General features: G+C 49.6%; 1 protein-coding gene across 2 annotated transcripts in view; it reads right to left on the bottom strand.

Annotated features, from left to right (window-relative positions):
* Positions 1-14,410, bottom strand: part of SH3YL1 (SH3 and SYLF domain containing 1) — a 34,498-nt gene that overhangs the window by 18,762 nt on the left and 1,326 nt on the right. For both annotated transcript variants that reach the window (XR_004288090.1, XM_032353479.1), the window contains exon 2: positions 1,740-1,850. Coding sequence is in view for 1 of the 2 variants with exons in the window: in XM_032353479.1 (XP_032209370.1) it covers positions 1,740-1,850 (111 nt within the window). In the remaining variant the exon portion in view is untranslated. The remainder of the gene's footprint in view (positions 1-1,739; positions 1,851-14,410) is intronic.

Raw genomic sequence — 14,410 nt, 5'->3', positions numbered from 1 at the left:
CTCTTGAGGAGGCTCTGGAAAACACGTTTCTCGTGTAACTATGCACGCCACTTCAAAATGTCAACGGCAGCGTCTCGGAGATAACATGCTCACAAGCATGACGTCTGCACGTGGACATGTGGAGCCTCAGAGCCCAGCAACGAACAGCAAACGAGGCTGGGCCTGCCTTCCTCCGGGACTCTGCGAGGCTCCAAGTGCACCGTATGAGGCTGGAACCTTACTGTCTGTCACAGAGGGTTATTTCTACAGCCACATGTTGGCAGAACATCTGCTCCTACAACTCACTCTCCACTCTCTGCCCGTACGGTCAGGACTGCCTCTATTTAGACAGAACAAAAGTAAATGGACATATTTTCAATGTCAGGTTTGTTTTTAGAGATTTTCCACCCAAATTCAGGGACACTAAAATACCAATAATGCCTAAATAATTTGTGAATTAGCTTTTCATTTACAATATAGATGCACTGACTACAGATTCCCTGATGGAATTTTACTGCACTAATTGCTTGAGAAATAATCCATACTCAGATGTTTCTATGCTGGGAAATACAATTTGCCCATAAACTGGGCGAGCAGGCTGTGTTTGCTGAAATAGCTGACACATGTCAGAAATGTCTGCTGTCTCCTGTTCCAGAATATCGCCACCGAAGACTCCGTTTCTCTGGCTGAATTTTCTTCAGACCCTAACACAGTACTTATCAAACTGGTATGTGCGGACAGATCACTGGAGGTCTTGTGAAAAATGCAGATTCTGACCCCTTAGGCCTCAGTGGTGCCTTGAGGTCCTGCATTTTTAACAAGAACCCAGGGGATGTCCAGCGGCTGGTCCAGTCTGCACGTGGGGTAGCAAGGCTCCTCGGAGCCTGTCTTCATGATGGCAGTAGTAGTGTCCAGACCCAAATAATGATAATAATAATATTTATATAGTATTATATATTAAATATAATAATATTATTACAACAGCAAATTAAACTTTTTTAACATTTAAAGTTCTGCTAAATAACTTTTAAAAAATCTGGTGTAAGAAATTAAACTAGTTTTAAAAGAAGAAGTTAAATCCGTTTTGTGATGCAGGATCTGTTTCCCAGGCCCATGATTAATGAAGAGGGAAAGCAGCCTGAAGCAGTCCCCAAGCCAGTTTGCGTAGGAATCTTTGCTCCTGGTACCAGCCGTAGGAACAGTAGGAATAACTGGGAGCAGCTGGTTCCCAAAAGCCCATCCTAGCCTCTGGCCTCCTGCTTCTGCCACAGTCCTGCCCAGGCCGCTCTGCTCCCAGGGTGTATGGGGCAGGTTTGGGGGGGGGGGGGTGCTGGTAGAGGTGCTGTTATTTTCATGATCCGAAGAGTCTCGTGCACAGCTGGCTTAGGAATGATTGACTCATGTCTTCCCCAACCCCTACAAAACATAAATACCTGACCTCAAAAAAAGAAAACCCAAAGTTAAAATTGGTTTCTGAGATTGGCTAGTGATTCTGCAAGATAAGCTTGCAAAGGCCTCAGAAACCGAGGACGATGACAGGGGAGTTTGGGGAAGCCCAACTGGGCACAACTAGGAGGAGGCCAGAAGGGGTCTCTACAGGGGAGGGGTGGGGGAGGGTGGGCGCCCCAGGAGCCCAGCAGGCAGACCACCAGGAGGAAAGCAGTGCTCTGCGGGCCTGCTGCCCCTGGGGCCTCCATCTGAGTGCACCCAGCAACTAACACACGCAACCCAGAGAAATGAGAGGCACATATTTTATTTACCAGGAATGATCTTATCAGGTCCGTTTCTGGAGGTTATTTCCGTGAATTCTCTCAGAATTTTAGCAGCCTTTTTTGCTTCTGATTTCAAATTGGAAGGTATAGGATTATTCACTGAAAGATTAAAAAAGGAGATTTTAATGAAAAAATCTAGTAAACGGAGTTAGATATGTATTATGATTTCAGTTTTTCTCACACACAGCTGAGCATTGACCGATTCCATCCTTCTAGACTAAATAAGTGACCTGGAGACCCTCAAATTATTGTCTCATCTCTGTTTTCCTGATAACATCAATTCACTCTGAGATTGGGAAACCCTACATTCTCAAAACCCCAGAAATTATAAAATCCTGGGATTCTAAAAGATCTTAAACAAAGTCTGGTCCAATCTCCTAATTACGTGTCTGCTCTCTGTAATTCTTAGCTCACCTCAATACTAGTTAAAAGACATTAAAATCTGAAGAATTAACAAAAGATGTAACTTACAACTGTGTATAATAAAAAATACAATATTTATCTGGATGTTTTTGTCAGAATACTGAACTATCTGCATAGATTCTCCTTGTGAATAAAATTCTGAGACTTGGGAAGTGAGCGACCACTCCTGTGTTTGCACAGCCCCAGCTTTCAGACCTGCCTGGGTGTCCTCGAGTCACACAAGCAGGGTTTGTCCCCCAAAATGCACAGACAACCCTCCCAGACCCGAAGTCTGTGGGGACAGATCGCCCTTCTCACAGGAAAAGCGATCTGGAGAGCCAAGGAGCCCACGAGGCGCCGATGTCGAGTCTGTGGCTCAAGCCATCAAATGCCTTTTTTATTGCAAAGACAACGTTTTCAGCTCAGAAGTTCACCTGCTTCGGTTCTTTCCGTTTCTGTTCTCAATAGATGTTGGTTGTTCTTTAAATAAATACTTGAGCATATTTTAAAGGGTTTTTTTTTTTATCCTTGTCTGATAATTGCATCATCTCTGGCCTTTCAGGATCTGCTTTTGACAGATCTTCCTCCTCGTTATGGGTTAGATTTTCCTGTTTCTACCCACTTCTAGCAAAACCAGACGGTTGCTGGACCCGGTGAATACGCCGCGTGTTGTGTCCAGACTCTGTCGTCTCTGGGGCCGATGCCCTCGGCCGATGCCCTCGGCAGCAGGCAGTGCCGGGAGCCCTGCGTCAGTTCAGTCTTCCCAAGGCCTGCTTTTGCGGGAGCCGGGGCGCCTGTCGCGTGCTGGGGACGGAGCCCTGCAGCCAGGCGCGCCCCCCCCCCCACCCGGCTCTCCCAGTGTGCTGGGGCTTCACGCGCTCACCCCCCCCAACCCCCCACCCCCACCCCCGGTGCGGGAGCTGCGGCCCCTCCGGCTCTGAACTGAAAACTGGTCACATCCTGGCTCCTCGGTGGTGGCTCTTGGCTCCACGGCACCCACGGGGATTTGTGGGGTCCCCTCGCAGAGTGCTGGAGCTCACCCTCGCCCTGGCCCCCCTGGGCCTGCGTCTGTCTCACACAGCGCAGCCCGGGCCCCGGCGCACATCCTGGCCCATCCTGGCCCCAGCGGCCGGGGAAGGTGCCTTTGGGCAGGAAAAGAGGCGGCCTCCTGGCTCCGGCCTCCTCCGAGGTCCCAGCCACGCTCACCGGGTGCCCCACGGGTGCAAGCACACACCCACTCTTTTGCCCAGTTTCGAGGGTTCACAGAAAGTGGCAGCACGTTTCTCTGTCACGAACCCCCCAGCTTTTACTGGCCGAGTAACGGGAAGTCTCTCTGCGTCCCGTCAAGTCTCTTAACGCAGTTCTGTTTCGTATTCATTTGTAAAGTAAGGAAATTAATCTTTTTCTAGAAGATAAGACACAAATATTGATTTGCTGTTTGCCATTTCTCTTTTGAATTTTCTTATGATGGTTTTTCTTTTTTTTTTTTTTTTAAGATTTTTAAGATTTTTTTTTTAAAGATCCATTCACTCGACAGAGGGAGCACAAGCAGGGGCGCGGAGAGTGCGAAGCAGACTCGCTGCCGAGCAGGGAGCCCGTGTGGGGCTCGAGGCCAGGACCCTGGGATCACGACCCCAGTCAAACTCAGACGCTTAACGGACTGAGCCACCCAGCTGCCCCTTATGATGGTTTTTCTACTTCTGTCTTCATGAAATCAAGTTCACCTTCTCTTCTAAGTTTTACAAGTGTCTCTAACTAAACGAAATGATTCCCAAGTTCATATGGAAAAACAAACAAGCAAAAGAATATAGAGAAAAAGTATGTAAAAGAAGAATGAGGGGGACAAGTTCTGCCAGAAGCTGCCACGTACGGTGATGCCTGCGTATCGTACCGTAGAGGCAAAAAGAGGCGGGAAACCCAGTTTTACAAAACAGAAAATTCAGAAACTGACTCGAACATATAAAATGATTTACTACATAATAAAGACAGCACCTTAAATCATTGTAGAAAAGCTGTATTACACAATAACTGGTGATCTCTGGAGAAATTCATCCACTGCCTCACATAGCAAACCGCTGTAAACTCCAAATTCATCAATGACTTGAAATGCCCAAAATCAAACCATGAAAGAACCAGAAATTACATGAGAATTACTTTTCAAATTCATAGTACAAAAGGCCTAGGTATGACCAAAAAAAGTCTATATTTTTAAATGATCAGAACTTATGGCATAAGCATACTGTGAACAAAAAGGGAAACGTACACACATGCAAACACAGAGGGAAACGGCCCCTCCGACTCTGGGCACCCACCGCACTACTGTCTGCCCGACGCTTGTTGACCCCTGCTGCTAAACGTGTGCCCTATTTCCATTTCCAGCTTCTGTAGATAGAGCCGTTAGCTGGTGACTGTCTTCAGATAGGGCCCTAAACACTGGAACTGAGGAATCAAAGAGACTCAAGATCCGTTAGCTTTTTATTAAACTGCCGAACTGTCTCCCCAAAATACTACCCAAGTTTAAGTGGCACCCCGAAACACCACCCACATTCAGAACCACTGAGTAGCACCATAAAAAACTCCACTGCTACGGCTGACACTGGGAAAGGCAAAGTCTGTACATCAGAAAAAAAGGATGACAAATTTTATTTGAATTTACCTGAATACTAGTGAATTTTCCTTTTGTTTGATTATATTTCCTGTTTCACATATTTTCTGTTCATATACTTTGACTTTTTCTGGTTCCATACTCCTTTTGCCCATAATTTTAATCATGTTGTAAGTCTATGTCTCAACTTGCTTTTTTTAAAAAAAAAAATTTAGAGTTTTCAGCATTTGTTTTTATTTATATGGCAATATTTCTCTGGGTTTTCTACTGTTTTCTTCTTTCTACTACCGTGACTAAAGGCCTTGATTAAAAACAAAAACAAAACCAAAACTGATACAGCCAATATTCCACGTTCTCTACCCAAGCTTCTATTTTACATTAAATATTTGGTCCATCTCAAACTTTCATTGGCATAGGATAGGAAGAAACTCATATTTTTTACATACACAACACAACTTACTGAATAATCCACAGCACTTAAAAGTGTCACCTTCATGACAAAAGCAAGGAAAATAAATTCATATATTTACTCACATACTTAAAAATATATGACAGAGATGATGTGGTAGTTTAATAAATTATTCTGGAACAAATGGTCATTCAAATAAAAACAAAATAAATTTAGATTATAATACCACATCATACAAAAAAATTCAATACCTGATTGCCTTAATACTAAAGGCAAAGTTTAATACTTTTAGAATAAAAGTAACCGAAAATATCTTTATTTTCTGTGCAATGAAGGGGTGCCCTAAATAATGCACAACTATAATAGGAAACAACAGATATATTCAGCTACAGTAAAGTCAAGAAAAAGTGTGTCAACATACATTTGAAAATAAAATACAAGGGAGAGGTCGGAAGATATCTGTCATATGAATAAAGGGCAGCTATCTAGGGTTCAGAATGCACAGAGATCTTTAAAATTCAGTAAAAGCACACATAGCACAACAGAAAACTGGGCACAGTATTCGATCAGCTGATTCACAGAAGAGGGAAACTCTGGGGCCAGCAACCACCTGAAAAGCTGGACGTGCCCCGTAAGGCCATCGTGAGTCACCAGTGCTCAGTCCCCGGGTCGGCAGGCGCGGGACGGTCTGCCGGTGCGTGTGCGGTCGTGACAGGAGGAGGAGGAGGGCCCCAGGGAGGACGGCAGGCGAGGCCGTCCCTACAACCGCGTACTTCACTCCCCGCTGAAGTCGCCAGTAAAGGTCCCCAGGTGTGCTCACTGAGGCCGTGGTGAGTTGAATGCTGGCCCCCAAATTCGTGTCCACCTGAACCCCGAGAATGGGACCTTGTGCGGAAAAAGGGTCTTTGCAGATGTAACGAAGGTCCCAAGAGGGGCTCCTCCTAGGCTACCTGGGTGGGTGGACCTGAATCCAGAGATGTGGACACACCTCTCTTGTGGGGCACAGAGGAGGGAGCACAGTGGCCGTGGAGCACCTACGGGCCCCGCATGCCTGAGAGCCCAGGAGAAGGGGCCCCGCAGGCCTAGGAGGGGTTGGCCCTGCACAGAGCAGATCAGTTCCCGCCAGTGTGCAGCGCCCGGAACCAGCACCACGTGTGCAGAGGGGTCGCTGAGGCAGGGCTCCCCGAGCAAACGAAGAAGAACACGTAGAAACACACACATTCGAGGAAGGACAGGATCTCCCTCAGGAAGAGGCTGGTCAGACGGTCCGGTGTGGCCCTCAAGCCCGTTCTCCACAGATACCGACCGACTGGCAGACACATGCCGGAGCGCAACGCGGGAACAACAGAAGGAAAAACGGCTGCACGAAGACACGTGGGGCATCGTGACGTCCACGGCAACGTTTTGAGGCATGAGCAAAAATATGTTTTATATAAAATATAGAATTTATAACAAAATACATATATTTGTGTGTAAAACTATGTATACAATATACATATGTATAATCGAAGTATAATGCTATCGGATTCGGGGGTGGGGTGGTCCTGGGGAAGGCGTCCGGAGGGGCTTGTATCTTCCCCCCTTCACTGTGTAGTGGGCCGTGCGTGTCGATTATGTTGTCCTTAATAGTCCCTTGTGGGTCTGAAATATTGTATAATGAAGACTGGTCGGCAGAAGCTGAATATTATGTAATTAAATATTTGCTATATTAGAGGTACCTTATGACCCTGCTGTAAACATTTATATTACAGGTAATGACCCCATAAGTTGTCTATCATTTCGAATCTGACCTCGCAGGGCCACAGCATTCGCTGCAGGAAGAGGCATGGAAAAGCAGAAACTGTATGCTTACCGTTGACACACTCCTGTGCACACACAGAGACCCCACCCCACCCCGGCCCCGCACACACAGGCCAACAGGCCTGAGCAGAATTCTAAGGGGAGCCTGGGAGGGAAGCTGTACACTAAACACTTCTTTGCTGTGGTTTGCATTTGGATGACATGGACAGTTCTGGAATCTGAACTTTTAGGAGCTCACAGAGAGTTACTCCTCATCTTCTCAGTCATGTACTTATTTAGAAATAAAACTATCCCATCTTCAGGACGGTACTGAGATACTGAAAGCTGATAGTCTTTTGGGACGGCTCCTTTTATTGGCAATGGCTCCTTCTAAGCACAGAAATGAACACAGAAGAATCTTCAGAAGCACAGGGAAGCAATCTTCAGACAGCCGTCAAAATTATGTCAACTTACTAGCAATCTTTAAATCTGTCCTATTATTAATGCTTTGATTATACAGTTTGGATTTAGAGGGTCTCAGAAAAAATACAAACTAGAAAAATTCCTTTAAAGTCCATTTTATGGAGGTAGTTTTTAGCCATGACTCCAGCTGGCACACTAATGACACACAATTGTTTCATGTATTCCCCGTGACCTAGAAAATACACATATGGCAAGGGGCGTTTCCAGCCTCCAGTTTCCCACATCTCCTGCACAGGACGGGGCCAGCGGATAGGAGTTAAGAGCCACGAGGTGAGCACGCACGGTGACAGCAGTGGCTTCGTCTCCCTCTTGGTGGCTGAGGAGGAGACGGGGTGTGAGTCGGGAGACGGAACCGGAGAACTACCACAGAGCCGCCTGCCTCTAAGGTACACGCCCCGCTGTCCCTCGCTGCATAACGGGACGGGGTGTCTGAGTTCCTCACTCCTGTGCTGCTGGCGACCAGGCAGCGCATCGCACCTTTCACGGGACGGGCCAGCGGCGCCCAGCGGTTCCGTGTCGCAGGCTGTGTGGCTGGGCCGGCCGGCCGCCTGCCCACGTGGGTCCTTGTGTCCCCGCGGCGCTTCTCTCCACCCTCCCTCTCTTGTCACTGTCGCAGCCCCAAGGGGGATGGACAGAGCGTCCCCGGGTCAGCGCCCAGGGAGAGCAGCCCGGACCCAACGCGCACACTGGATGGCGGTCCCTGCAGGAGAGGCTCTTGCTGGGCTAAGTGACTGAGATCTGGAGGCTTCTTACCGCAGCTAATATCACCCCAATCACCACGTTTCCAGCATCACTTCTGCTCTCCGAAGAAGAATGATGGTGGGGAAGAGCCTGCGACTTTCATTCTCGGACTTAATGTGGCTTGTCCTGCATTGGTGCTGTCCGCTCACTGGTCTGGAGAGGCGGGAACGTGGGCACGGAGACCGAGCACGATCCGGCCTCCGCTAACGTGCTCGGTTACAGGGTTTCCTCACACACTACTGCACGTCCTTCTAAGAGGAGCCAAGCAGCAGCTTTGCCTATTCAACGTAAAACCTAACAAGATGCACCTTCTCCACACCAACGCCTCTCAGTGTGCCCCGAAAGCGACGGGCAGCTCTAGGGCCCTACCCCGTGCTGTCCTCGGGCGCCCGAGCTCCGCGGCACCCCCCCCGCCCCCCGCCCTCCAGAGCCGGAGCTCAGCCCGGGGTGAGCCGGGAGGAAGAACGGGAGCAGCAGGTCGCAAGGGCGGTCGCCGGCGAGAGTGACTCGCCCTGGATGCGCCCAGGGCTGAGGGAGCGCTCAGCCAGGACGGGTTTGGAGGGGGTGCACACTCCTTGGGGAGGATGGCCACATTCTCCCAGACTGGACCTGCTCTGGGGCTGGTGGGCCACCTTCGGTGGGGCAGGCCGTCCGCAGCCCCTGGCACGGGCCTGTGGTTGGTGTCTGGGCGCCGGCAGGAGCTGTGAGTTCTGGTTTCTGAGTACAGGGGCCTCTCCTGGGCCTGCGGCTGGGTGGGCTCTACCGGCGTCCTCTCGCCACATGCCTGACCCTTTTCCGTCTCTGGTGATGTCCCTCCCATGGCCACGACTGGGGAAGGTCGTCCCTGTGCCTGCCTGAAAGGAGTCATCCTCTAAGGGATGCTGCTGCTGATCCCGGAGCCCACACTGAAGGGCACCCTGGGAGCTGAGGGGCAGGAAGTGGGAAAGGGGACCCCCTCGGGGTCGGCCAGCGGTGGCCCTGGGCCAAGTCCAGCTACCATCTATTCACCTGTGGGCTGGGAGGTAAGAAGACTCTTACATTTTACCAGCTAAACAAATTAAGTCAAAAGGATAATAATATTTTGTGTGAAAACACATCCTCATGGATGTAACCGGTGAGATCAGTTCTGGCTGAACACGCGTGATTTACTCTGATGAGAAGGAACGTTAACTTTGAACCTCAAGTAGCAACATGTTCTCCACATAATCACACCTGACTCCTCACAAGACTTGCATTACAAAGAAAATTGCTCAATCACTGTACTTCACTTTTTATCAACTAAAAAAACTGGTCATTGTTTTCTGTCTTGTTGTGGAAGTGTCTACATATAACCTCAAATTTTGTTTACCCTAATATATGTACTATCCGGCCCTTTAAGGAAAACCATGGCCAACCTCTGGCCTCTTGAGATGTAACTCATTTGTCAAGACCAACTTAAAATGCTGCTTCTAAGTGAAACCATCCCGCACAGCCCTGGGATCGCGGAGCTGCTGCCGGGGCTGAGTGCGGGGACGGGCCGTCTGAGCAGGGATGTGGCGATGGGTCGACGAGGCAGCCTTCCGTCTCCGGCTGCCCCCGGGGCTGTCCTTCCCGGGGCTGCAGAGCTTCTCCACCGGGGCCCCCACCAACCAGGCAGGGACCTGAGGAGCCCAGGGACAAACCTGCCCCCGGGTCTGGCTTCTGGGTTCTCACAAGGACCCGGCAGCCACCACGGCTGCTGGCATGGCCTTGATGCACCCGCAGGAAAGCGTGAAGAGCCAGGGGCCGGGCCTCCTCCTCAGTCTCGCCAGGGCCCCCCGGCCCCCGGCCCCCACCCTTCTCCTCCTCTTCACCACCAGCCTGGCCCAAAGGTGACCAGTTCTCGGGCGGCTACCCCAAGCCTCCTGCCTGGTTTCTTGGTTCCTCGTCCTGAACCCCTATGGTCACTTCTCCACAGAAATGTTCCATTTGAGTAACAGCTCAGAGAATGGCACCTCATTGCTTACCTCCGGGTTTTCCCATCATCTTTAGTCTGCACCACAGCCTATATCCTCACGCTGTAGGTCAACCGCACACATCTGTCCGCACCTGTGTCTGTCACATCTGCCAATCAGGGACTCCTGTCTGTCTGTATCTACGTATCTGTCTGTCCACCCTCTCATCCATCTGCCTATCGTAGTCTTTCTTGTACGTCTCTTCCGCCACAAGGCAAGCATGAGGGTTAAGTACTCTGACGATCTCACTACCTGTGGCATCTCCAGCACACGCCATCATGACGCACGGTAAAGCGGCCGACTTGGGAGCCAGAAGGCCTGGTCGAGGGCATTGCCCCACTAGCTTCGGGTTTGAACTGATGCAGGCCTAATCCTGCCGAGGACCGGATCGCCCGGCAGATAAGCGCGGCCTGATAGTCTCCGGCCTTTTCCTCTCATCCCCGGGTCTCTCTCAAAGAGCCCCTTGCTAATCCACCCCAAACATCTCTCGGGCTTGCGGGCCGGAGCAGCCTTGAGAAGAATTATTCTGCACCTCGGACACTGCAGAACTTTAGGTGCACACTGTGATAGATGTTTCCTCCCTGGGCTGATGTCTGTCCAAGGCCTTCACAGCCGAGCCACTGATACACACCCTGCCTGCTGCAAAGGGAACGCCTTTTCATCCCTACTTCTCTCCTATATACTTAGCTTCTCCAGATAGCTTCTCATTTGCCATTAACCTATACCCTGTTTTCCTGTAGACCCCAGAATAAGTTACCAAAAAGCACATATTTGTGCTACCTCCCATGGCTTTCTGAGGGACATGATTACTCAAGAAGTAAGACCCTGTCTCCTATCCCTGACGCCAGCCTGTACCCACTATAGCTTAACTAGAATGACACGTGCTGAACAAAGAGAAATTGTCTAATGAGTGCTTGAGTCCTCTGATGTCCTTTGCACGAAGGTAACCCCCTGCCCCAAGTAAGCTGCCTACCTAAGACGCTCACTGAGCGGCAATAAGCCAGAGGTGCCTGACCACTGACCAGAACTCATTGTCTGGCCTCTCGTTCCTCTTGCCGACACTGCCCCTCCCTCGGGACACCTGGCCCTGCCAAGGCTGGACACCGACACCCGACGCATGCGGTAACTGTATAAAGTATTTGTACAGCTTTTGGAATTAGAGGTCAAATCCCTGTGAGGACTAGATGGGGTTCACATACATACAAAATTCAATGGATTTAGAAAAAAAAAATGTGCTGAGTAATAGAACATTTCTCTGCCTCTCAGATGTTATAATATTTCCCAGACCTCATGAGAGAGGAGGGCCAGAGGGAAGCAAAGGGCAGGTTCATGTGCCTTCAAGGAGCCTTCCCACATCCTCTAAGGAAAGGGAGGAAGAGAACGGGGAAGGAGACCCAAGGGGGTCTGATGGCCAAGAGACCAGGACTGTAGCCCCTGCATGCCCAGGGCCAACAGGGCTCACCCCATGAAGCTCCTGCCGGCCCAGGAGGCATGGGAGGGCCGGCAATCTTGCCCGCAGGAGGACACTGCACTGTCCTCTTGGCCAGGACTGTCAGAGCCTTGCGCATACAGCAAGGGGCAGCTCGGCAGCGTCCCCAGGGTCAGTAGCACTTGAGGATCCAAAGCAAATCTGAGTGGACAGTGCTAGCCCAGGCCTGGCGTTGGCCTGAAACATGACTTCCTCCAGGGAAAAGGCAGACACACAAATCGGACAGAAAACCAGGGCTCAAGACACGTTTTCATATTTTCAGCACCTGAGTTTGTGATTTGAAGCTCACACACCCAACTAGCTTCTCTTCCTACTTCCCTTGTGCTCCCAACTTTTTCTTTTCGCACCACTAAACTACAAGCCTCACGGGCCAGAAGCAGGACGTTGACTGATCTGTGCCCTGCAGCGCCTCGTGCGTATGTCTGGGCACCCACGACAATGTCCTGAACCGGATTAGCAGACTGGGGCAGAAATGTGTTCCTGCTCCTCCTGAACGCTTCCGTCTCATTTCAGAACCAGCACAGGTCGCCTCTTTCACGGACGCCATCTCTGGAATGGAGCAGGTGACCCAAGTGTGCAAATCAGAACAAATCTTGGGCCACAGCAGAGCTTCAAACCAAAGCTGACCCATCGGCATCTCACCAAAGGCTTGTGCGGAGCTGCTGGAATTCCTCTCTTCCAGACACGTCCCTTTGGACTTGCTCCAAGACTTTGTCACCACAAGGGGAGAGCCTGAGAGCAGAGCCATGCAGAAGGGCCCTGCCCCAGAGCTACGGAGAGAGTGGGGCTCTGATGGCCCGGCTGGAGCCCAGGACCAGGGAACAGCTAAAGCCACTGCAGCACGGGACTGCCCCGTCACTTGGCCCAGCACGACTTCCCTTTCTGCTAAAGCCAACTTGGATCAGATTTTCTGACACAAGCAACTAAAACTTGGTAAATAGTACATAAATCTTATCCCCGAAGACTTTCTGCTGTGAACCCTATCAAGCAAGCAGAACTGAGCCAGTCAAGTAAGCAAATTCCACCGCTGAGAGCTGCTCTCGCAAACATCCTGCTGCGGAGAAAGGTCGCAGCCTTTTTTGTAAACACGGAAAGGGGGCTATGGGACTTGGGAATTCAGATCTCGCCTGCAGGGCCTGCACACCACAGAGTGGGTCTCTAAGCCCTGTACACTGGGGGTTCAGCAGCCCGGTCACGGCCAGGATGCCTTCAGGTTCAGCTGGACTACACGAGACTCCAGATACTTTGTTTTAGCACAGACTTTATTAAATTGCCTGGTCGTAGTTACTACAGTGAATTTCTCTGTCAGAGTCAACAAACAGCAATAACAATTTAGACATGACCCTCCGTTCCTGTCCTCAGCATCAGATCATGGCCCACCCACTTCTCTCCTGCACCATAAGGGATACAGACAGCACCGTCTGCTCCAGAGGCATCACTCTGACCCTGAAGTTATGAAAATACAGGTCATTACTAAATAGGCCTTTTAACTTTTAAATCATACTTAGCATCTGAACATTCATAAAAGTTTTGAGTCTCGGAATCCCAAGGTGAAGCCAAATCTCTAAGAATATCCAAGTTTCCTCCTGAGAGCGAATGGCTGCCAAACCTTGAGCTAAGAAACTTAGCTTAAAATTTTCTTTAAAAAGTGATTAAAACAGGGCGCCTGGGTGGCTCAGTGGGTTAAAGCCTCTGCCTTCAGCTCAGGTTATGATCTCAGGGTCCTGGGATCGAGCCCTGCATCAGGCTCTCTGCTCGGCAGGGAACCTGCTTCCCCCTCTCTCTGCTGCCTCTCTGCCTACTCGTGACCTCTGTCAAATAAATAAATAAAATCTTTAAAAAAAAGTGATTAAAACATCTGAAAATGTCCTTAATAAGACAATTTTATTTTAAATTAAGTTTCTAAAATACTAGGAAGAAAATTTTTACTTTGGAAACCCGAAAAGCTTGAAAGGAGCTTAAGCTAGGGAAATGATTTACATATTAATCATCGGCAGTAAACTAGGTGCTGGGTTGCTGGGGCCAACTTGCCACCTGGGGAGAGAAACTGACCACGGTTACGCACCCTGCACCCACTTCTCAAGGCCAGGGCTCCCCAGATTTTCCTTCATATCAACAAGTACCAACAATGCTATGAGAGAGGCACCTACAGAAAAAAGTTCGAAGTTTAGAAATGGTTTTCCAAATGCCCATTAATTATTGACCAAAATATTAAGCCTTATAACTTACATGAAATAAAGGTTAATTCACTGAATTGATAAAACCCTAACCAAAATCAAAGGAACTAGCATGCTGCTAAGGAAATACAGAGAATAATTAGATTACATTTTAGTCAAAGGAAACTTCATACATCTGCGTAATTTTCAAGAAGGCTCTGGCGTATCACCCTTCGCTCAGAAGCCTTGTTACAACATTACCGTCCTGAGTGCCCCTGCCACTGCCCGACAGAAGGACACTGTTTCTCAAGCCGATTCTGAGCTCTCTGTGGCCTTGGTTAAACGACTTCCTTTGACTCTAGGGGACGGGACTGGTCAGTTCCAGAAACCAAATCCAGTCTCTCCCGTCACATCAGCAGCCTTCCTGGTCCTTACTTTAAAGTGTCCATACTTTTGTGTGTCCATACTTTTGGCCGTTTGAACCCCAAACATTAGTGCACCCTGCGATTCTGTCCTCCCCCCGGCCCCAGGCCGCAGATGGGGCGGAGAGGACGTAGCTTTCAGCGTGGAGACCCTCGATTTACACCCGCTTCATCTTCTCAAACTGAGGAGCGACCCTGGC

Source organism: Mustela erminea, chromosome 7 (assembly GCF_009829155.1).
Source record: "Mustela erminea isolate mMusErm1 chromosome 7, mMusErm1.Pri, whole genome shotgun sequence".
Taxonomy (NCBI): domain Eukaryota; kingdom Metazoa; phylum Chordata; class Mammalia; order Carnivora; family Mustelidae; genus Mustela; species Mustela erminea.
Note: the sequence above shows the minus strand (reverse complement) of the source record. Positions and strands in the feature narration are given on the sequence as shown.